The 25,741-nt window shown below is 33.7% G+C and overlaps 2 protein-coding genes across 2 annotated transcripts; one reads left to right on the top strand and one right to left on the bottom strand.

The window, feature by feature from the left end:
• Nucleotides 1–2,666: 2,666 nt before the first annotated feature.
• LOC122588945 (long chain base biosynthesis protein 1b) lies at nt 2,667–8,443 on the bottom strand. Its single transcript, XM_043761165.1, has 13 exons — nt 8,274–8,443; nt 7,423–7,681; nt 7,241–7,335; nt 7,072–7,163; nt 5,932–6,025; nt 5,782–5,854; nt 5,534–5,666; nt 4,716–4,890; nt 4,201–4,341; nt 4,010–4,105; nt 3,726–3,867; nt 3,253–3,380; nt 2,667–3,028 (listed from the first exon to the last, which is right to left on the bottom strand). The coding sequence occupies exons 2-13, from the start codon at nt 7,544–7,546 to the stop codon at nt 2,861–2,863; spliced, it is 1,461 nt and encodes a 486-aa protein (XP_043617100.1). The 5' UTR covers nt 7,547–7,681; nt 8,274–8,443; the 3' UTR covers nt 2,667–2,860.
• Nucleotides 8,444–14,697: 6,254 nt separating this feature from the next.
• LOC122589056 (splicing factor U2AF-associated protein 2) lies at nt 14,698–23,740 on the top strand. Its single transcript, XM_043761299.1, has 14 exons — nt 14,698–14,793; nt 15,080–15,183; nt 17,262–17,375; nt 17,454–17,671; nt 18,394–18,621; nt 19,728–19,820; nt 20,060–20,098; nt 20,285–20,374; nt 20,493–20,595; nt 21,119–21,199; nt 21,364–21,440; nt 21,973–22,053; nt 22,740–22,831; nt 23,484–23,740. The coding sequence occupies exons 2-14, from the start codon at nt 15,105–15,107 to the stop codon at nt 23,602–23,604; spliced, it is 1,416 nt and encodes a 471-aa protein (XP_043617234.1). The 5' UTR covers nt 14,698–14,793; nt 15,080–15,104; the 3' UTR covers nt 23,605–23,740.
• Nucleotides 23,741–25,741: the final 2,001 nt, after the last annotated feature.

The raw sequence follows: 25,741 nt of genomic DNA, 5'->3' as shown, positions 1-25,741 counted from the left end.
TGTTTGGCTAAAGGAAAAAAAAAAGACCTAATGCTGATGACAAATAAAAAGTGATAGATTTAAAATTAATTGAATACTTGAGACATTTACTCGAAGTCTTAGTTTAGATGGAAAATCAATTATGTCAAGTTAGAATACGAATAAACAAATAATAAATGTAAATTTAAAAATATTATTAAAGAGACATATGTGACAATGCTACTCCAGTAGATTTCACAATTAAATTTGTAACTTTTTAAAAATAAATAATTTATAGTTACACAAGCCGATAATTCCATAAAAAAACAAAAATGAATTTTTTTTTTAAAGATGTGGATCATTTGCTCGCAACAGAGGATCTAGCTTACAATGTCTTAATCGGGTCCGCGCTAAAGAGCCCCCTCACCTTCAATACCTAGTAGAGGTGAAAACCCCAACTAAACCGCCTGAAGGCACGACATTTAATTGGGATAAAACTTTACTCCCTCTGCATGACTCAAACCTGCTTCATTAAAGGACTTTATTTGTGAAATACTTTGAAATGTCTTTCTCATGTCTCAAACTCGAGACCTCCATCATCAATAGCTGGTGTTCAACCATTGAGCTATAAGGGGAACCATAAGCATACAAATAATAAACTTAAATGAATAAAATTTTTAAAAAACGATATGAAGATTAAAAGAAAATTTTGCTAAATGTAGTTTTAATAACTATAGTTAAGGTGCATTAAATAGTTGTATATTTGTTAAAAATTTACGTGGTGGACTTTTGATATGAAAAGTATAAACTTTTTATGCACATCAAATACAATCTGACTACATTTTGCATTTTTTAAATAAAATAAAATAAAACAAAACAAATAAATATAACAAGTTAGACAAAACTATCAATAAGGCGCGTTTGGTTCACGGAATGTTTTTTGATGGAATGGAATCTATTGAAGGAATTGGAATATGATGGAATGGAATTTGATGGAATGTTTTTCATTTTTTGAAGATTTAAGAGAGAGACGGAATGAGATTCCTTCCCCCATCCATATGAAATGGAGATTCCAACAAATGAGGGAATGTTGACATTCCAACGGAATGATATTCCTTCATCATTGAGCAACCAAACGCACTAAGGAATGGAATTCAATTCCAATTCCATCAAATTTCATCAGACTCTGCGAACCAAACGCGACCTAAGTTATTGTTAAAAGTCTCCAACTCATCATTTCATTGTTCACTCCTGTTCAGTATTAATCTTAATCACAAAACTTCTTAATAAACATCACAATACAATACCAAGTTTTCAATTTCTTCTTCTTAGCAACATCATCTTCTTCTAAAAGGTTTTTTAAACTTTTTCTTAAGTCACGTTTTTAAAATAAGTTCTCAAATATATTTTTTTTCGTAAAGGTGGTCATATTTAAAACCTACATAAATCCTCTACAACTTTAAACGACATGTATGATCATTGACCTTTGAGAAATGTTGCGAAACTCGGGAATCGAGATTGGATCGTAAAGGGGGGGGGGGGGGAGAGTCAGAATTTTTTAAAAATTTGATCGGATCGGTGAATAGTGAGTTTTTTATGTATAAAATAATAGTTTAGCAAGTTATATGTAAGGAAAAATTAAAAATATATATAAAACTTCAAACTTAAACATAACATAATTTTTCAACTTAAACATAATTGTCTAGAAAAAATACATAATTCATAAAAGCTTTAACAAAATTTTTTTGTTGACTTTTGTGACCCGATCCGAAACGGCTAAGGCTTGACCGATACAATCCAGTCTTGACCGATACGGTCGAGTCTGACCAAGCTGACCCGAGTCTAGAACCCTGGCAGATTTTCAGACCGAGTATGACAAACTCGTATCGCCAATCGGCCGATACACGATCCGACTCGACGAAATCGGCTGTATCAACCGAGTTTCACAACCTTGCCTTTGAGACAAACATGCAAGCAATAACCGGTTGGACAATGGGCGTACCCATGGGCAGACTCAATGCATTAGAAGGGGGGAGATAGAAACTATTTGTAGTCCGACAATGGAACTTTGATATGCTTTACAAATTACAATTGATCTTGACTGAAATTAAAGAAAGAACACACCCCTAAAAGGAAAAAAAAAGTCCAACGATAAAAAGAAAAATATTTCGCCTCAACTCGTTAAAAGTCTGGATCCGTCACTTCACTTCCAGTAGTGTCGTGATGCCCACATTGGCCACAACCATTTTAGCATTGCCCGTACCTGATTGAACCATACAATCGGTGGGCCTACATGACCCTTTTGCAGCATCCCTCACAATTCCGCCACACATATATATGCATATTGCTGAGATGGAGATGCAGCAAAACTTGCTCAAGCAGGTATAGCAATATAGAAGCAACGAAATGCAAGGCCGAGAGGCATTGAGTAAGATTAGTGTTGTGGTTGCTTACAATTGCATGGGATATAAAACAGACTATTCACATACATAATGGTCTAGTTTATATACGTTGATAATGTTCTTATGCATTTATAGTGTTGTAACCTTAATTTTCACTGTACTCCAAACAATTCAGACAGTATAAAACATATATGTCTGTAGAAACCAACCAGGTAATTTAAACAAGCATATATCCCATGCCACTTTCATTTCGATCTTTAGCACTATACTATAAATCAGTTAAAACAGGAAGTACTGCAGAAAAGGTTTAAAAAAAAAACACATAACAATAATAAATTAAACTGAAATTTTGAAGTTCACAGGGTAAATCTATATGAACAAAGACCAACTAGTATGTCAAGAAATGGTGACATATACCCTTGCTAATAAGACATTTTTAAATTTTTGTTTCTCAAAAACTGTTTCAAGATGAAGAAGCTACATTGTCGTGTTTAGATTTGTTATGCTAATACTGAAGCTGCGACAATCTTCAATGATTCACACGCTTTCTGCAAGTCGGATTGTGTGTGAGCAGCCGAGACATACATTCTAATCCCAACAGGAAGATTGCATTTATCAACTACGGATCGTTTAGAAGCTGTTACAAAAACTGAGTGTTCCTTCAGTACCTGCAATTTTACACACGCAAACAATTAAAACATCACATCACTCAAGGTCTCAACCTCATTTTATATCATACTCTATAATTGGAGTTACTGGACCCACACTATGGATGTTAAATGACCTATAAAGTATACAGCATAAAGTAAATTGTTACCATAATGCACATATCAAATGTGTGCAACCTAACAATGCATCCTGGCAAGACTTTAAGGCGAAGGTCGACACTTACCCGATCAGAAATATCTTCAAGTAATTGAAGATCACTCTTCAAGGACCCAGTTGATTTCTTGAGCCGGAGGAAAACAAGGGGCGACATTATATCACTCGCAAGTTCAAGGCCATGTATTCCTGACAATCCTGCAATTGCCCAAATAATTGGCAAGAATACTTCACATTAATAAAAAATGAAATACATATTAAATGAAGTCAAGCACCAAATCTAGTACAAGATCATTGTGGTGAATAATATGCAAAACTTCCTTATACAGGGATTAAAAAGAGGCATCTTGCTGTTCAAAAAAAAAATTAAAAAAAAAGAGGCATCTTGCAAGAAAATATAAATGATATTATCTATAACTGTAATTGATCTCAGTGAAAATTCATACATTAGTTGTCATTTCCATGAAACATCCCACAATGAAAATATAGGATTTTGTTTTCTTCAGACAAGGAGAGTAGTTCTAATTAACACCGGAAACCAACCTGTGCTTAATAATTTAGAATTATCTCGTAACTTTGATATTAGTTGAGGATTTTCGTCAATGACATCGATAGCAGCAATTGCAGCACTTGCCAAATATGGAGGGAGAGATGCAGAAAAAACGTAGCCTGAGCTGCTAAGGCGCTACAAAAACATACAGGACATTATGAGCTTCAGAACATCAATCATACATACTGCTTTTTCTTAAACTTCATAAACCCAAATAAAATTGAAAATTTAGTTTTATGTTGATGTAATGGATGGATGCCATAGTGCGAGTACATACTTGGTGATCAATAACTCTGTGACTTCCGGTGCAGAACCCACCTTCTGAAGCCAAGGCATGTCCCATAGCAGCAGTTATGATGTCTATCTTATCAATCTGTAACAGTAAGACCAACATCACCTTTTTCCAGTTATAAATGCATACTAAACACCGAGAAACCGGGGAGGGAGAAAGAGAAATAGGTTGAATACCGGAACTTGGTAGTGTTCCGCAAGACCTCTACCAGATTTTCCAAGCACACCAATAGAGTTGCTCTCATCTAATAGAACACGGAACTTGTACTTCTCCTTTAGTTGGATAATCTCATCCAATGGAGCAATCTGACCAGAATTCTGAACATTGCAGACAAGTTTTATTAAACATCATAATCATATCAATGTTTCCATAAGTGGCTGTAGACAAGATGAGCTGGCTTGTGAACCAACTTATCCAAAAAGCTTGGTGAGCCCAAGTGATTTCATTTTCACTGTCCAACCCCACAAATCCAATATGAGCAGCAACATAATCTAAATTAATTAATCTGACTAGTCTTGGCCTCTTTAAGATTTCTGCTAGTAAATTCTAATTTGATTAATGTATTTACTTCATATAGCCTAGCTAAGAGCCAATACAAGTTAAACCAAACCTGGAGCTCATACGGACAGCTTAACTGAACCAGAACTGAATTCGAGTAAAAAGGACCATAACCATGACCGACTAGAAATACCTGGTATACAGCTTCCACAACGATGTAGCGTCTCAGTTTTTTAGCTCGCTTGTTGTCTTGAGTGACTTTCTCTAGTGTACTTTGTAGAGACTGCATGTCGTTGTGCTTGAAGTAGACAATGGTACTTCTTGACAAGTATAAACCATTCTGTATCCCCCAGTGAACGCCTTCATCTCTAGATTAGAAGTGAATTGTTTAAAGCAGAGATTATTACACAAAGTTTTGCTGAGATGTTTTTTTGAGTAAGCATGGTGAAAATGATAGAACCATAAAAGCAAAAGGCAGCAATTTTAAACAAATTACCTATTGGATTCAGGTTATATTTTAACTTTAGCAGGTAAAACGATTAAAATAAAATTAAAATAGCAAGGGAACAGGGGTAAAGGGTTAAATGAACCAGGTTGAAAGTCACCAAAATGTATTTTTAATGCTCTGGGTCAACTCAAACCGATCCGTAACAACAATACACGGTTTACCTGTGCCCAAATCTTCCCATCTAATATAATAGGCGTTGTTCTGTGATTATGTGCGAGAATTTATATTTCAGTTGGTATTAGGCTAGTCCCGTGGTCTCCAACTCTCTATGGCCAACTTGCTATGTTAACAGTAAAAGAAAATTATGATAATGGCTTCTAGTAGAACTATGGAAGTATTATCAATAACATAATTCAACGCCTTCAAAACACATAAATCAAGCCAATTATGGAAATGATAAACAAACTTCAAAAGTTAGATTTTACTTTGAAGGAACAGAAATTAGTGGAGTATAGCAATGAACAAGAAATCAAACTCGAAGCAAAGAAAATAACAAAACTTACGCGAGAATAAGATCTCCTTTCTTACAAAATGCTGGAATTGCACTGAACATAGTTGAGAGTCCATAAGAATAGAGAATGGAATCAGAGGTACCCAAAAAGTTTGCTATTCTGGTTTCACAGTCAAGGTGAACATCTAGGTGAAAAGAAAGAGTCAAAAGAAGTTATGTAATGGCTTTCTTAAGCTAATAACTTATAAGAGCTTCAAAATTAGTCAAAAAAGGCCTGTAGTGGCTTTTTACAACTTATACCAATGGTTCCATAAAATTGACGAGGACCACAAGAACCAACACCATATTTCTCCAGTGCAGCAGTACATGAATCCTGACATATCGAATTTAAATATAATAAGATTTGCAAATGAGTAAAGTAAAGTAAATTATCAAGGTAGGTTTACTCACAAGTAATTTCTCGTGTCCCATTAATCCTAGGTAATTTGCTGAAGCAAAATTAACCACTTCTTTGCCATTGATAATTGCATGAGGTCCTGCCGCACTGTATATAATGCCAACTATTATGATTATGTAGGGGTTCAACTTTTAAACTTTTTTCGTGTGTATGTAAACGGCATACAAAATTTGTCAGAATGTAACATAAACGAATCATAGAAGTCATTTTGAAATATATTTAGCTGAAAATACAATATGCAATCAGTGTCATAGAACTTGCACAGCTTGTCCGGGTACTCGCGGAGGAATCGCCGCTCAGAGCCCAAGCGAGAAGATTTTTCTCTTGGACTAGAAACTCGGACAAAGGCAGGTCAAAACTTGGAGTCGGACAAATCAGGTCAAACTTTAAAAAGAAAAATTAAAAGAAATTCCAATGAAGAGGAAGTGTGAATCTAGTAACTAATAATTTTATAAATGTTGAACACTTGAACTAGGAAATATTATGTTTTATGTTTGTAAACATTTATGTTTAAGTTTAAAGTTTCTAGTCAACTTCTAATTTTCTATCACATGCTTCCAATGACTCTGAACAATTTTTGCCATAAAGGGGACTAGGGGAGCCCAAATTGCGAGTTTCCCAACCTTACATGCAAATTAAAGTTTGTCATTGACATGATTCACTCTCACAGGACAGCATTTTGGTTGATTAACATCCTACAATGTTATATTGTCTTAAATAACAAGAGGACAGACAAAGTAGTAAAAGCCAGAAGGAAACATAGGGGAACATGGATAACAAATGACATCAAATCCAACCTATAATTTTAAAAACATTTCTTAAGTGGTGGTAGTTCCACAAGGATCCCGAGTCAATAATCAAGATATTAAAAAGAATAGAACCTTGAAAAAATGGACATTTGACCCAAAAGGTCTGCATTGGACCAACGATTGAAAAGATATGTGTGTGTATGCATGTACACATATGCATCATGGCTATAACACATAAAAAACTTACTCAAATACACATACATGTATATATACTTATGTTTCTACATACACGAAGACATATGTGTACATGTATAGTTTAAGCACATGTGTGTGTGTGTATATGTCTGTCTATATGTGGGTATAGAGAGAAAGAGGGAGAGACACCTTAACAGTACTGGAGCTTCCTTTTTCATCTCTTCTGTTACAGGCGGTATAAGAGATTCTGGAACCCAGTCATCACATAGCTCATCCATCTCCTACAAACATCATAACACAAAGTTAAAAACACCAAAATGAGACGCCAGCTGTTATTAAAAAAATAAATAAATCAAACCTTGGTGGTTAAAGGACGTTTAGGTGGCTTGTAACTCTTCTGAGATAATAAAAAGATAATGACAACCAGGAGTAGACCTTCCACAAACAGATGTCCTGCAAGTCAACGTAAATGGGCATAGTCAAACTCAGATTCAGAAGTTTATTGTGACCAGTTAACCAGAATTTCCGTAGTATACATACCTCCAATATTCACACCAAAAACAACAGCCCGAGCAAAAGGAGCATCATATACAAATGTGATCAGTTCAGACGCATTTTTCAAGGAATTCATGACAGCAGTCGGAAAATAATTTGCTAAGTCCATTTCTCAAGTACTTTACACAACAAATGATATCTCATGCACAAAACGCACGTCTCCTTTTTATTGCATCATACCGTGAAAAACAGCTCCAGCTCTTATGACCCGTCAACAAGTTTACTTAATTGTAAACAATGGCGACTGCATAAACAAGCCACGACGGTTAGTAAACGAGATATCTTTAATAGCAAATTCAGTATTGTTATTAGTTTCAATACGTATCTTATCGTTTCTATCTTATAAACATTGGCATCTTATGTAACTATAGCACCACTGGATTTGCACGCAATCGCTAGTCACGTGATCTAACTAACATCGTAACTCTAGAGCTACCACGAATGCTTCATTTCATTCGGTTTGAGATCAACATTAACAGTCATCATATATATAAATATATATCAAAAGTTAACTAATTTTATATTGATCTCAACTCATGGAGATCCTAATTCTGCATTAAATTAAATTATTAATTAAAAATAATATAAGAATAAACACAAGATAAGATCTGCAGTGTCATGATCCATTTGTAAACACTATGAAAATTATATTGCTATTTTAATGAAATAACTTAATTACAGATGTCAAATTATTAGATTGATTATATATGATTTATGAAAGAATCAGTAATTATTTTATAATTATTATTATAAGATAAGATAGAAAATTTGATTAAGGTAGAAGCATCTAAGCATAACAATCATAATTTAAAAAAAAAAAATACAAAAAATCTTACGGTTAACAGGAAAACAGAAGAGAAGATGCCGGTAGCTGGATCAGTAATGGTCAACGGCGATTCGTCGCCGGAGGCTGGCTCAGCGGTGGCTGGACTTGGTTGAGTATGGGAAGGAAGGAAGAAGGTCTGCAAGGGGGAAGATGAGAGATGTGTGTTGTGTTTTGTCATCAAGCATGAGATTGTTTTTTTAAAGGCCTTCATTTTAGTCATCATTTATGAAAAAGGAAAAAAAGAAAAAAGTTAATTGCAATTTTCGTACCCGCTTTCGAAGTTTGGGTATGTTTGGCACCGAAACTTCGATCTGGGTGGCTAGGGGAAGTTGGAGCTTGAAATGGGGCTAGCTAGGAGTTGGGGTATTTATATTTTAACTTTACTTACACAAGTTTTTATTTAAAGATCTTAGAAAATGCTAAATACAGCCGGCACTATTTAACGTGCATAAAATAACTTATATCTTTCATATTAAAAGTCACCCTCTGATTTTCATTGTAAATATACAAATAATTTATACACCTTAAACACAACCCTAAGGGCTATATTTAGCAAACCTCAAAGATCTTTTAAGGGTTTTTTTTTGCTGAGGCTTTTGATTTCAAATGCATGTTCAAACATGGAGACTATTTTGAAAATAGGCTTATATTTAAAAGCTTGAGACAAAGCTCCTAAAAGTCGCTTGCCAAATAGACACTTTAGCTTTCATTTGTCAAAAATTTGGTCTAAATTTTTTGTTCCGTCAATTCTTTTAATAGAAAGAAACTCACCTTACGTGGTTTTGAGCTCCAATACTCTAAGGGTGTATAGAAAAAGCTAAGATGTAAACCTTTACCTAAGTGGATAGACTGTTTTCATTTTCAATCTAAATCATAAAAAGACCTTTCAAACTTTGCATGGGATGGTGATTGAACTCATGACCTCTATCACTAGAGGTCAACGAATGTTAAAAATGGAAACTAAAGATAAAATCTATAAATAACGGTCGACGACATGGACCAAAGTTGTAATTAAGTAAAAACGATTTTCAAGATCAAATGAATTCTATAATCAACTTAACACACAATTTTTATTCATTTATAACAATACATGTTTTATAAATTATATATGTGTATATTTGTTGCAAATGATTAAAAAATTGTTATAAATGTGTCACTACTCATATGTGTATATTACTTTGTAAAGCATTCATATGAAATATTAGCTTTACGATATTTATGCGTTTTTTGAAGTGTTTTTTTTTTCCAAAACCATATCTAAATTAGTACTAATTGGGTCGATTTTTGATTCACTTGTTGAAAACATCCAACCTTAAGACGACCTAATTTTATGGTCGTGTTAGAAGACTTAATTCATAACCACAACCTGCTACCTCAAACCTTACCCACTATCTTTATTTAAAACATGTTGTCAGATTCACGAGTTAGTTTTACGTTAGATCTGTTGGTGGGTTAGCAAGTTGGCTTTTAGGTTAAATATGCTACAGTATAAGATTTAATGGATTCGTGGGCCGGTAGGTTATTTCATGTCAACATGTTGTTATGCTGTCATGATCGTTAAATGAGTTTGTAGGTAATGAATTTCACATCAAAAAAACTAGCACGTAGACATGTTCAATTATTTGTATATATTTTAAAATTATTTTGGGGTTAGCAGATCGACTTGTTAATTTAAGTGATCAACCCAAACCCAACTCAAAAAAATCATGTTGGTGAGTCGAGAAAACACAATCAACCCTTTTTTCTATTTGTTTTAGGTCGAGTTTCGGGATGAACTAGTACTGTCAACCTTGATTGAAAGAATACTTATTTTTATACATGGTTTATTTTTTAAAAAAAAGCTTGAGGTTCTTAAGTTCTAAAAGTACATACTTGACTTAATAAAGATTATTAAAATATTGAATGTCAAGTAAACACTATTCACATCGAATAAGTTATCGGGGAAATAATTCCAATAAGTTGTAAGTCAAGATGCATTTAATTTGAAAGAATAATTTATGCTCCATAAAAGAAACTAAAGGTGTAAACGAGTCGAATTTTCAATGATATCTAGCTTTGTTCGTTCAAAACTTTGTTTAGTTACTCGAGTTGAACAGGCTATTCGAACTTCACGAGTTACATGACCTCAACGTGCTTATTTAAGGTTGGTCGTATGAGTTTTTTTTTCCAACCATAAGGTTAGCTTATTCATGATCATAAAATGAAATAAATCGAGTTGTTTATGGAGATTAAGTTCTTAAAATAAAACAAATTAATAATTCTAAAAAAACATGAAAATGTATATCGAGCACGAATATTATCTCAAAAGGCTAAAAAAACATAAATAAGTGTTGAGCAAATAACTAAAAACATAAAAAAAATATATATAAACAATGAGCTCGAACAATAACAAAAAACACTAAACGACATAAATCAACATTGCGAGCTACCATCTACACGTCAAATGTGAAGCTATATCCCATCTTATACGGAAAATAGAAGCCTACATAGAAAGGGTGGTGATATTTGTACTATTCTTTTTAATCATGTGTACAAAGTCGGGGTGAGTACGGTCCGGATTGAGTCGATTTATGACTAAATCTGAAAACCAAACCGCTCTAATTCGGTTTTTGAAATTTAAAACCATTGAGTTTCAGTTTTTTAAGTTTGGATTCTTTTTGATTTTAGTCGTTTTTTAACCACTTGTTGGTTTGGGTCAACTTGAGCTAAAAATAGATTAAAGTTTATACAATATGATTATACTAAAACTTCAATAACTTATCCAAACAATATTAGTAACAAAAAAAAAAATACAACAATGCCAATAATTCCATCAAAATAAGTTGAATAAACTTCAAATATTTATTTCAAATAACCTTCATATATAACTATTTATATGTTCACGCATTGTTTCAATATGCAATTCATTTAAACCAAATCGATCTTGTTGTGTATTTTGACATAAATGAAATGACTCAACCCAATTAGACTTTAAATATTGAAACACAAATTTTTTATGTCTTATGCATAGAAAAATACGGTCATTTTTTTGCGAAAAATCAAGATGTTCAAAATCAAGAAAAGACACTTGAAATGTTCTTAAAATGATGTAAATAGATTACCATGCAAGTTTTAGGACCCAAAAAGGTAAAACGAATGTTCGGCAAAAAGTAAGCGACGAAGTCCGTAGAGCGCATTCGATGGGTGACTACATTGACCGCGCTTTGTGTCTCAGCGAACGCGCTTTTGACATACAACATGCGCTTTCTGCTGAACTTTAAAAAACTTCCCTTTTTACATTTTAAACATTTCGACTCAAATCCAAACTTCCCATTACCAATCGCTGATACAAATAGGACATAACCACTTCACTAAACATTTCAAAAGCTTTCAAAAAGTTCAAGAGCGAGTTTTACAGTGTATCGGGTCATTTACCCATTTTGCCAATCATCCAAAATCATCAATTCCTTTAAGTTGCAAAAGACCATGACTCTATACTACTATTTTGCAGAAACTATACATTACCAAATCTTACCAAAACAATCAAATATACCATGAGCCAATAGTTCAAAGGGGTTACTAAGGGTTTTATCATCAATACCATTTTACCTCGAATATGATATGTTTCTAGCTTTACAATTCAACTTCACTCTTTATACTCGTATTACTTAGCTTTATTTCCATATCCGAGACAAACTATAAAAAAAAGGTAAACAACTAAAAGGTAAACAAAACTTAGTGAATAATCTTGCATTCGTTTATACATACGAAGAAGGGCAATGCAAAAATGTCTATTGCATGGAGCCTATGGCACCGTCGTGGCATATTTATAATACTCACATTTGTGCCAACACATTACATGGATCCATATAAGCAATATCAACACAGTCAAATGCCACATGTAAATCATAACAATATTTGGGATTCTTAGGCCTATACTCAAAAGATTCTTAGGCCTCATACATCACATCTCAAGAGGTTCTTAGGCCTCATATCCCAACTAGGCCCTACTTAGGCTTAATGCCAAATCGATTGTCATACACGGAATCCATTATCATATGGTAATCGACCCAACGTATATATAAAAGTATTCAAGAATACTCACCTCCTTCGCGACCACAAATCAACAACTCAAACTAATCGCAAGTGCATAAAACAAGTTTTCAACCTATCATAACACAATTTGCATATAAGACAACACTTATATTCTTGGCTAACTCAACTTAGTCATGCTATCATATCACTAGCCTTCCTAACCCGTAACCAACCCATTTTGTCATTGAGTTGCTTTATTTTTTCAAAACTTCATCTGGTTAATTTAAATCATCATCAATATCATCATTTAGCAAAATCACCATTCTTTCATAATATGAATTTTGGTGCCAATACTCATATTCTTAATTAAATTATCAAATAGCTCAATAACAAACAAAAATATACAGGAATTTGGGGAAAAATCATATATAAACTCAATTCTAGCAAAATCCCCAATTGGAATTCTAATGAACCCTAATTCATAAGGATGAATAAATTTAGGTTATGGAATCCTTACCTTGAAGAAATAAGAGCTGAGATTATGGGTTGAAATCACTAATTTTATTCCTCATCCTTTATAAATGTCGACACACACATCACACAACCCACACATTCCTTCATTAGAATTATTAATTGAAGATTATGGTTATTGATATTTCATTTGGAGAATTCTTTGAATGAATTTGAAGATTGTATTCTTATTTTGGAATGAGACTTACAAGAAGATTATAGAAGAAAAAGAAATTAGGAATGGTGACTACGGAAGAAAAATGGGTGGCTGCCTGGCTAGCATTCTCCCCATGTGCCATGCCTCATTCAAACTTTGTGGGTAAATTTATCTGCTATTCGTTAATGTTCTAACTAAATTAACCCATATATAAAAATAAAATATTAAATAATTATTTTTTATTTCAAAACTACAAAAAAACGTTAATTTATTTACTTTAAATTTTTGGGGTGTTATAATAAAACATAAAATCAATATTGTTTAGTACACTAACAAAAGCAAAATATATATATCTATCAATAAACTAAAACAGGATTGAAATGTTCTTGAAATGATATGTGGCGTAATCCTTGATCGACATGTGTTCTTTTAATTTTATTTATTTTATTAAATCTTTTTTAATTTTTTATAGATTCAATTTTCTTATTAGACTTAAAATTAAACCCTCACTTTTGGCTTATTAATACAAAAGAAATTAATAAATTGTCTATTTTTTTCCCTCAATTATTCAACTCCTATTACTTATATTATTTATAATTAGTTATAAAATAAAGACTTCAAAAATTTGAGTTTACGATATGAAATCACAAGACTATTTGTCGTCATCCACTATGCTTACAAGTTCTAATTTTGATATGATTTAAAACTCAAACTAATATGTTATATTTATCATTATTGTTTATCATAATTAAGCTTTGATCATCGGTTTACTTTAACTACAATATATTTCATACATACGAATCATGTACGAGACACATTCAAATTTATTCATGATACAATCTATATAGCCACCATACATCGTACGGGTATTAGGACTAGTTGACATATATAATGAGAATCTTAATCTTAATCTTAATATATACTAAAAGGCAACTGATCTAACTTCAATTGACTAATCACAACTTTCAATTTCTCAAAATTAAGTTATTAAACATGTGACTAATTATATTATTTAAAAACAAAAACATAGATATAAATACAACTTACTTGACCACAAAATTTTTATCATTAAAAGTATACGAAATTAATGAATAGTTAAGAATTCATGAAATAAACCAACTCCACTTAGGTGGATTGGCCAGGGGTATCTTTTAAATCTACTATGTGGGCCTCGGATGTGAGTTTTTTTTCAAGGTCTCGGGTTCGGGTATTGAGTTTCTCATCTCAAGGTATTTTTCATGAAGAGGGGGTTGGGGGTCCAGAGATTTGTTAGTTAAAATTGTCTACAGCACGTCTAAATCGAAACTAACTTTACAAAAAAAAAATTAATAAAATACAAAATAATATAAACAATATATATCTTGGTTCAGTTCAGTTTTTATGGTTTGGTTAACCAAAACAGAATGAAAACTATTGATTTATTCGATTTTTGACTTTTTTTGGGTTCAAATTTTTGTTTATATGTTTTTATTTTTATTTTTTTGTTTGTTTTTGCTCACTCTTAATACAAAGTTAAAGAAAGTGAATGATGCCTAAATAATAAAAGGGTTTGCTAAATACAACCTTTAGGGATATGTTTAAGATGCATAAATTGTTTGTACATTTATCATAAAAATCAAAGGACAGACTTTTAATATGGAAAGTACAAGTTGTTTTAATGCATTTCTTAGACAGGGTATTTCCGGGACAAGACCCTTTCTTTTTCCTCGTATATACCCTTTATTATTGTCTTAGCCACGTGTCTCTTTCAGTTTCTAGGCCCATTTTAGACACAGGTAACCTGGTGACTATAAGATAAAAAAATAGAGAATCTTCGAGCGTTGTCGTCGTCGATTAACAAAATAAAAAGGTATAGCCGCCGGTCAAATTTCCGGCTTATAAACCCTAACTCTTACCAATTACATATTTTCATCAGTATTATTATATACTTTTTTACTTTATTAATTACTCTTACTTTTTGTTTTGCACTATTACATATACAAGCATTTAAACGACATCGTATTAACAAGTTTTTTTTTTAAAACCTAGTTCTTTCTCTTTCTGTAATCTATACATATACATAAAATACATGTGTATGTAATGTTTCTAATTATATATATATATATGCATTACTAATTGAGAAGTGTTTTTATTAGGCTTGATTTGTAAGCGAAGTTTGTTATGGAGAGTGAAGTTGGATGGTATATATTAGCTGAAGATCAGCAAAATTTGGGACCATATGCTGCTTCTGAATTAAGAGGTCACCTTTTTTTCATTTTTCTCATGATTATACTTTATATATATATGTCTGTATGTATCTATATGTATCAGTTACGTATATATGTATTTGTTTATGTATGTATATGTTGCAAAGTGTCATGAGTATATTATGTGATTAGGCGACCTGATGTCTTTACACGAGGTCTCAGGGTCGACCTACGTAGGTATAATATTGGGGTGACCAGGGAAAGGGTTCAAAAACGGCCACGGGATACTCTGGTTAGGCTGCGTGCATCTGAGTGAGAATACTTGGCCTTCTTGGTAACCTGAACAAGCAGAATTAACCCCTTCTACTAGTATTGTTCTACTAGAACGGTACTCGCGCGATGCGGCGGTGTAATGGCGGCGACGATGATGGAGGTGGCAGCGGTCGTGGCGATGTAATGGTGGTGGTGGCATGCGGCGGTGGCGGTGACAGGTGGTGGCGGCGGAGGTAGGCAATTATTGGTGGTGATGGTGGTGGCAGCGAGTAGTTTAAGTTATTGATGTAATGTGGTTTTGATGAATTGTTGAAACTTAAAATTCAATGTGAAATTTAAAACTCAATGTTGAAAGGTGGCGGTGATTGGTGGTGGTGGTGGCGGTGGGCAATTATTGGTGATGGTGGTGGCGGCAACGAGTAGTTTAAGTTATTGACGTAATGTGGTTTTGATGAATTGTTGAAACTTAAAATTCAATGTGAAATTTAAAACTCAATGTTCAAACTCAAAATGAGATTTGCTTTATAATATAGTATGGAAATAGATATAGATGTTGGGTTAAGTGTTATGAAATGTATCTAACTTTGCTTAGAATGACATTGAATGTGTACAAGTATCCATACTATCTAATAAAGCAAACCACCCTTTTTTCCCCTTAAACTTCCTGTTTTTGAAAAACCAAAAATACCCTTCTCCTTTATTCACTAATTTAAACATCTCCATCTGATATTCCTATAATATCCTTTAATGAAATAATTTACAGTTAGATCCCTAACACTTAAAATAACTACACCTTTAACATCAATTACTTTTATATTCACCACCATCATCGCCCCCATCACCGTCCCACTGCCGCCCCCACCACCGTCACCACCACCACCTCTGCCATTACTACCCCACCGCCGCCGCATTGCGCGGGCATAAGTCTAGTTCAACAAAAAATATTGCTATTGTGTGTATTGAACTTTGAATTATTGCCATGGTATGTATCTGGTGACTTCTTAATTATGAGCCGATCTACTTTTCCTATGGAATTTGGTGATTTGTTTTTTTTCCTGACATTTCGACCATTTAAGTTATCACATCATCTAAGTGATGCTTTATTGCCGATTTACTTTTACAACTCTTACAAAGTCAGTGAAATGCTATAGTAACTATTGAAATTTTGACACATTCAACAAAATATATGAATTTGGATATACGTAAGTAGATATTGGGATGAAGTTTGATTTATTTAGACGCCATTAATCCTATTATGTTATAGTTGATATTTCTTTAATAATGTTGAATATTATGTGATGTGTAATTATGTAAAATTTATATTAATATATGATTGCCTAATTTTATTTGTTCGTTGAGTTTTTAAAAGCGTAAAAAGGGATTCTGAATGTTTTGGTGAAGAAAAGTAGAGAAGCCCTGTGCTTATTTTATGGTGAAATAAGCAGTTTGAGATTGCTTATCTTAAACTGATTATTCTTGGTGTGTTTCAATTCCAAATTTACTGCTAGGGTGAAACAATCTATGTGCATAAGTCGTGTTTACATAGTAAAGCACAAAAAGTATCGACACTTTTGAAATTAGCCATGTAGGTTGCTGTAACTTCTGTTTAATGGGTTTGAATCACCTTCAGACGTGTGTTAGTTTATACGAGATGGGTTCAACCAACCGTAAATGTAAATCTTTTTCTATATGATTTTTACATTTTTAAATATTTATTTCCGCGTTTTTTTGAATTTCAGTTGTACCAATAGGCATGATAACCTTGGTTTGAGGATGACAGATCCAAATAATATCGTATTCAGATGTTCATAGAAGCTTTTCAATCATCTACTTAAGATTGTTTTCTTCACATCCACAGAGCATTTTTCTAGTGGATATATTACAGAGAGCACACTTGTATGGGCCGAAGGACAGAGCGAGTGGCAGCCGCTGTCTGCTGTTCCTGGGTTAATCACTGACATTTCTGAACAGGGTACCTTATCTATACTGAGGTTTGTCGTTTTTTATTCACATATGTGATGGTAAGTCTCTTTTTGGGTGAACTTTGCAGTGCCTACCTCAACAGTTGATGATGATGAGTTTGAAAGGTGGCAAAATGAGGTGAAAAAAGCAGAGGCAGAAGTTGAGGCAGAGGCTGGGGTTGTAAACCATGAGCTTGCTTCTGATGAAGGGAGACCTTCAACTCCCCCAGATGGCGAGGAGGAGTTCACTGATGATGATGGGACTGTCTACAAGTGGGACAAGAAGCTTAGGGCTTGGGTTCCTCAGGTTAGTCAACTACACTTTATTTTGCTTTACATAGTGACGTATTAAGCTTATAGGCTCAAACAATAACAAATTTAAAACAATAGGATTTTTATAGTTCCACACAAATATTTTCTTTTTTCTAGGTACGTGTTGTTTAATTTTGTTTGCCAATGTTCCGAATTTTTTTTATTATTTTTTTTTTCAGTTTTTGAGATTTATTGCTTCTTTCATATTAGCTGAGGTAAGATTATTCTGTCATGTGACAGTGTTTAGGACAGGGTACCGTAGTTGTTTTAGTTTCTTATCTGATGATCTAGTTTCTAAACATTGTGAATATAGAAACACTGACAATGAGAACAAATAACCAAAAATAATATAGTCCAAACTAGATGAGCTCCACTTGTATAAAGGGAAGCAAACTAGGACTCTAGGAGTAATATATGCCACATCTCATCTTAAAGACCATGGGCCATTGTTGGAAAAGGTATAGTTTTAACACACTAAAAGAGGCACTTAATATGTGATGGAAAATGTTTATTTTTGTCTACTACTATTCGATAACCACTAAATACATCTTGGCCTCATTACTTCAATCCAGCTTAGAAATATAATTGCAGTATCAAATGCATGTTTCTAGCTTATATGCAGGTGCTTAGCTTACAATTCGTTTTCTATATCAAATTTGAACCGTTACCTGATTTCCTTTTTATCATCTGGATGCATAACCTATGAGCCCATGACAGGATATGGCTGCTGCAAGTGAGCCTTTTGGTGTTGAGATTATGACATATCAGCAGGAAGAGGAGCTTTTTCCTACAATTGGGGCTGATGGTGTTCCTTTGAAAGATGGTAACGACACTTCTGTAAAAGTGAATGTAGCTGCTTCTGCAGAAAAAGATGCACTTAATACAAGTGAAGCATTGGAAGCAAATGGGAAGAGGAAGCTGCCTGAGCAACCTGCTGAGAAGAAGGTTAGTTGAATACAGGGTCTCTTTGCTTTTCTAACGGGTCGTGTTCCACTACCAGTTTTATGATTTCTCGTTTTCAGTAGTTTGTTTCTGTATGCATTGTCATCAGATGTGCATGTGTGATATATGTGTTCTCGTTTATTTTAATTGCTAGGTGGTTGAGGTGGGAAAATGACTGGGTATTATAGAAGGTTCATATGGGCCTGTCAGATTGGGTGACACAGACAACGTCTTTCCTATCTATTGTTTTGAATTTTTAATTAATTACCTCTTACTGTTATGATTTCAATGATCATTCTTTTTAATAAAGTAAGTTTAGGAGGTTTTCGTTCTATCTGAATTTACTTCAGATAAAGTTCAACTCGTTTGATCCATCTAATCAGTTTTTTTCTTGGTAAAATTTTTAGCTTAACTCATTTCAGCCCCAAGAGATTAAACATAATCCAAATCTACCATTTGTACGTGAATGGGTGTAATTGCCACCTTTGGTAGTAGTTGGAGACTAAGACCATGTAAACCTTTATATAGGTTTATAATCTATATATGTTATCAACTTATAAACCTATTGAGTGTATGAACCTATATCCACTAAGCATAAACCTTGCAAAGCTTTAAAAATGTTCTAGAAATAAAATTATTAAGAAGTTCGTAATCTTGGACCTTTCTCATGCCATGTCACGTTGGACCTTTTTTTACTATGTAAATTTGGTTTATAGACCATTTCAGCCCGTTATTAACCTTTTTCATGAACTACCTTTGTAGATGCTCTAATAGTAGCGTTTGGGCTTCTCTATTTTCTAGAATATCTAGTTCATGCTAAAACGTCGAGGCTTATAACTTTTCTTATTTTTCATCTCTAACGAACCTTCTGTGTTGTGCTAGACCTTTCTCATGCCATGTTATGTTGGACCTCTTTTCACTATGTAAATTTGGCTCATAAACCATTTCAACTCGTTATATCCTTTTCATGAACTACCATTGTAGATGCCCTAATAGTAGCTTTTGGGCTTCTCACTTTTCTAGAATATCTAGTTCAATGCTAAAACGTGAAGGCATATAATTTTTCTTATATTTCATCTTTAACGTACCTTCTGTGTTGTGTGTCTCAGGTAGCCAACCAACCTCCTGACAGCTGGTTTGAGTTAAAAGTTAACACACACGTGTATGTTACTGGATTGCCAGATGATGTCACCTTTGACGAGGTGAGATACAATTATGAACTCATTCCATGCGTTGGTACTCTCAATAGAATAGAAATTTGAGGTTTCAGATCTACCCGATTGCCATTTCAACATTTTTGTATTTGTTGTGGATGCATGGCACAGTAACCTAACCTTGGGAGCCACCTATTTTTTATGTATAGCACACATACATATATTTGTGTGAACGATAGTTTTTTTCTCTCTTTGTGTAACGATAATTTTATGGTAACATGCTTCAGGTTGTGGAAGTATTCTCCAAGTGTGGGATCATAAAGGAGGTTCGGAACTTTTAAGATTGTAATCCGTGTCTGTCACTTTTGTTTGCATCTAGTTTTTTAGTATAAATATTGTTATGTCTAGATGTACCAAATTTTACATATTCTCTAGTAGATGTGTTCTCATACGAAATCATGTTTAATGCCGGTGCAACACCAATTAAGTGATTATATGCTCTAAAAATATAGGATCCTGAAACAAAGAAACCTCGTGTGAAGATCTATGTTGACAAGGAAACTGGAAGGAAAAAGGGTGATGCACTCGTTTCGTATATGAAGGTACTTTTTGTATTCTTATAACCATTGTTCTCTTGTTACTTGTCATGCAAATATCACATTTTTGTGCACAATGAGGATGTTCAGCACGTACTTGGGACCTTTCATTTTGCTTTCTCAGGAACCTTCAGTTGCTTTGGCTTTGCAAATTCTTGACGGGTCTTCTCTACGGCCTGGTGACAAGCTTAATATGTCAGTTACACCTGCTAAATTTGAGCAGAAAGGTAAGATAATAAAGGTAGTGGGTCGGGATGGGCAATAAGCTGTACAAGGTACTAGCCAAAACAGGTGTGATTTACCTTACACACCTTTGGTCTTATGATCTTAATGCTCAAGTGTTTCTTTTGTGAAATATCGTTACTAAAATGCTTTTCTAAATAAAAATCAAAATTTTTGAATCAAGTGTATAGGAAGTTCGATGCACTAAATCAATCTAGGGGATGCTTGGCTTGTTTCATAGATTGGATTTGTTGCCTTTCAAATTACTTTTCTAGCTCACTCGTTTAATAGTTTAGAGATAAAATGCAACCTGAATTGATCCATACATAAGTAAATGAGTCGAAATTGACATATTTTGTTAAGATGCATGGCTGTTTGCTATAGCTGTGAAGCATTAGGATTTTTGATGATTCATTCTTGTGTATCTGGCCTGGTGCGGAGTATATTATGTATGATATACATAACACCGTTGTGTAAGTTGCTATAGTATGTACTTTTTCTTTGCTGAACTTGAATTGTTTCTTGCAGGGGAGAAATTCATAGCAAAACAAGTAGACAAGAGAAAGAAGAAGAAACTTGAGAAGGTTGAAAGCAAGATGCTTGGTTGGGGTAGGTTATTCAAACAGGCTCTTTTGCTGGTACATATTTGAGTGTATCCAGATATCTGTAGGAGAAACATATGAGTTGATGTGCTAGTTCGTTACAATCATAATCATCGTTTCATTGAATAAATGCCTTTTTGCATTAATATAGATTTTTTAATTATTATTTAGGTGGCCGTGATGATTCAAAGTTGTTGATTCCAACCACCGTCGTTCTCAAATATATGTTCACTTTAGACGAAATGAGGGTAATGTGTACTAGTAAGGTTGCCTCTTTTAATGTTTTTACCGCTTGAAATACTTCCATTCGCCCATGTCCGGGTGATCATTGGCAGGTGATGGATTTGTATGTCTGTGTTGTCAATTTCGGTGGGATTCCGGTTTTCGGTCCTCTTCTAGAATTTCGGTCCAAATTTTGGCCCTGATATTTTCAGTGAAATTAACCAAAATCCCACCAAAATCGGTCCAAAATTTTGGTGCTATTTCGATTAAATCTATTTTTATCCAAACTAAAACACAACATAATAAACACTATTTTTTGCATGTATTAACCCTAATCTATCAAATATTGACACTTTCAAGCTTGACTTATGAGTTATGATAATTTTATTAAGTATTAATTATTATAACTGATTTTGGACTGATATAACTACATAGTTTATAGTATACCCTTGCTGTCATGACTTCGGAATTTGGAGCCTAAATCTGAAATTATAACCACATTACTCTATCGTACATGAACTTACAAACTTGACACATTAGTTTGCTCAATTCTGGCAGGCTGATGAGAACCTGAAGACCGAATTAGCAGCGGATGTTCAAGAGGAATGTGCAAAGCTTGGCCTCATTGAATCAGTGAAGGTAACATGAGCTAGTAACAGGATTGATGATCTAATAATACTTTCTTCTTTCTTTTATAGTTTAATTGTGATCGCCTCTTAGGTAAGGTGCTAACTGAGACGGACATAGTGTGAGCTCCAAGTTTACTCTGTTCTGAAAAGTAGGCTCGATATTGGCTTTAGCCCTAGGCCTGTCTTGGCAAAACTGACTCTTGGGTGCTGGCTCAACTTGTATATGCTCTACTTTATGGGCTTGTATGGTCTATTATAATTGGAAGCCAATGGTTTGTCCTTGTAGGGTCCTGGTTCTTGTGTTATAAGCTTGGGTCTCAATTGCAATATGATTTTAAGAATTGCATTCTGACGTGCCCAAGAGGTTAATAAGTAATACCTGCACATATGGGCGCATCCGCGCATACGAGAATCAGTTTCCAAGGGAAGTGGATTGCGAAAAAAACATAAGGTGCCATAAGGGGCATGTACTTTTAAAGTATGATCATATATATGTTACATCAATCCCAGTCGTATTATTTGAAATATAATCTGTAATAATTCCACTCCATGCGTAATCTAGTTCCTTTCTGCAAAGTACTACCCCAGTCTTATCTACTAGTCCCTGCTAGCAGAAATTGTTTAATTGTATTTAGGGATCAAAATCTAGTTATACAATGAAGTTGTCTTCATATCTTGGCATGTTTGTCTTTGCAGGTGTGCGAGAATCATCCTCAAGGGGTTGTCTTGGTAAAGTTCAAGGACAAAGCTGATGCACGGAAATGCATAGAGCGGATGAATTCAAGATGGTAATTTTTTCTGTTCTTAGCTTCCTTTTAATGTTCAGAATGGAAGGGAAACCGGTGGGCTTGTAATTGTGGGTAGCTAATAGCATTAGCATCTATGTGTTTGCATACAAATGGGTCAAATTGGGCATGCTTTTCTCTAACAGTTGAAGTGGGGTTTGTTAAAAGATTTGACTACACTGCAACTTGTCAAGTTGGTTGAGCAGGTCAGGCTGGTCGGAAGATATTTTAAATGTACTGGAATGCACAAAACCTCATAGAGCAATTTTCTTTTCTCTAAGAAAGTAGATTGTTTTGCAATAATATCACAGCTTTGTAAAAATTCATAACAATTTAACTATTTACTAGATTAGAATAATGAACTGGAGTTGGTCGCCTGCTGAATCTGACCCAACATGTTTAGAACATGTTCTGACTTCCCTTTCTGCAATGAGTTGTTAATATAGGTTTTTAAATTATATCTGACTTACTAGTGTATTGTAAAAAACGAAGGGACAAAAATTGTTTTGTGTCGACGCAGCCTGACTGATTTGTACCTAGATAATCAGATACGAGTTTTTGACCCAAACCAGTTTTGAATCAATCTGATCTTTTGAATTCCTGTCTCTTATTGAAAACAAGTTTCACTTATAATCTGTTAATTATTGCTGTTTAGGTTTGGAGGTAGGCAAATACAAGCTAGTGAGGATGATGGGAGAATCAAGCATGCTGAGGTTCGGGATACGCAATATGATGATGAGCGGCTTCACAGATATGCAGAAGAACTTGAGGGATGACTGGCTCAACTATTTTAGGGTATTGCATATACATTCTCTGAGTAGAAACAAGTTTTGTACTATCAATGCACATAAATGATCCTACACAAATTGTTTTCCTTACGTATGATATCAAAGAAGTCTAATTGCAAAGAAATCTTCTGGTAGCTTTCTTATCTAGTTGATTGTGATCTGAGCGTTTATTTCTGTTTCATTCATTCCATGTAGATACGCATATGATTGTGCCATAACTTTACGTAGCTTATAAATGGGCCCTGTTGGGTTCATTTGGAGCAACTTACAATTACTAATTAAGGTCCTCTCAAGGTTTGCTAAAACACCACAAGTCAGGTTACGAGTTTTTATGCGTGATCATTTTCTAGTTGGTCAATATGACCAATGAGTTTGAGATGGTCGTACTTTGGTCGTGGATCATAATGACCCGTTTTTCACTATGTGTCAACATGGATTGGACCGGCCTTGACTTTTTGTTCATTAGATGGTTGGGAATTCAATGCACATTCAAAACATGCTCTTGCAAATGATTTTTCAAAAAAGTTAGCAAAAAATCTAACAATAATGTTATCAGAAAAACATATGAAATGAAGTTAACTAAGACGTTTTAAATCAAATGGGCTTCTGTTCATCTTCTGCAGAGTGAATAGTATGCCCCTCTTCTTGGTCTGAATATCCGTTATGTAAATTTTGCATCCCAGATTTATTCTGCCGGAGTAAGTGCTATGCATAGAGGTGCACTTCTTGTGGATTACACCAGCATCAAAAAACACAGCCGTTCCTAAAAGGTTCACCCGAGCTGTCAAACCCAGAGTGTCAGGCTGTATAACCTTTAGGAATATGGATATGGCGTCAGCAGTTCCTTTCCTTACGTAGTCTCCAGGCACACTTAGGAATACGTTTTTAATGGTGTTATTATCTCTAATTTGCGTCTTACATAATACATGAGGTATCCTATTTAATACGAGCTTTTGTGTACATAATAAAAGAAATCCTGTTGAATTCAATTCAATATATATATAAGAGACTATATATAATGATCATATGATAACAACCATAAAAAATAAATGTATAAGTTTTAGGTAAAATAAAACAACTAAATAAAAAAGTGATAATCACCGTGCATCATGAAAATCATCGTATATCAATTGCTTCATGAATCTTCGTACATCAATTTAACCATGATCTAAGGGTCAAGATCTTATTTGTTTTACTTTAATACTTGTTTTATAATACTCAACCCCTGTATGTATATATAGAGATTACCATAACTATTGTTGAAAGTAGTAGAAAACCCACGCTGATGATGAGCTAACTCTTGACGGAAGGGGAAGAAGGATCTGCTGGCCAACTTTGAAGAAGCAAGGAGCAAACATCTAGGATGATGACGATGATCAATAAACTGGAATTGGATATGCAACCCAAATTTACCGTTAAAAACAAAAATAAATAATATTTTAGGTGTTTGGATTTATATATATATTTTTAAATTGATAGGTCATATGTGTTTGGATTTATATTAGAGAATCAGGTATGGTTATAATATCAAGAACCATCATCAGTGCCACATCAGCTTTAAATATTTCACCACTTATTAGCCGTTATGGATGCTGAACAATACAAAACACAAAACACCACTTTATTTAAATTTCTTTTATTAACTTATATAAATTATATAGATTGAGTTCTAAATTACAAAAGTACAATTAATAATGTAATTATACAATTAATCTAAAAAACATAAAGAAATACTCGGTGCCCCATTTTTCCATTTTTTAAAATTAGTTAAATTAACACACATCTAAATTAATTTACACTTTTTGGTTTTCCATCACCAATTTATACTTAAATCTAATTTAAAAAAAAATTAATTCTTTATTGCATAATGTCTGTCTAATAATAAAATATAGCTAAACGCTAAAGAGGTTACAACATTTGGATTAATAAAAATTAATATTTATATCAATATTTTATTTTATATTATCAATTATGATCAAATGTAATCAGGCTATAATTAGAATAATCAGAACCAAACTATATTTAGGATACAAGTTTTTCTTAAATAAACTGTACCTTAAAAATAAAATCTCAACACACGAAATCTTTGAAACCCCACGAACCAATCACTACTTCTATTATTCTT

This window comes from Erigeron canadensis, chromosome 2 (assembly GCF_010389155.1).
Source record: "Erigeron canadensis isolate Cc75 chromosome 2, C_canadensis_v1, whole genome shotgun sequence".
In the NCBI taxonomy this organism is placed as follows: domain Eukaryota; kingdom Viridiplantae; phylum Streptophyta; class Magnoliopsida; order Asterales; family Asteraceae; genus Erigeron; species Erigeron canadensis.
This window is presented reverse-complemented; position numbering and strand designations above follow the sequence as displayed.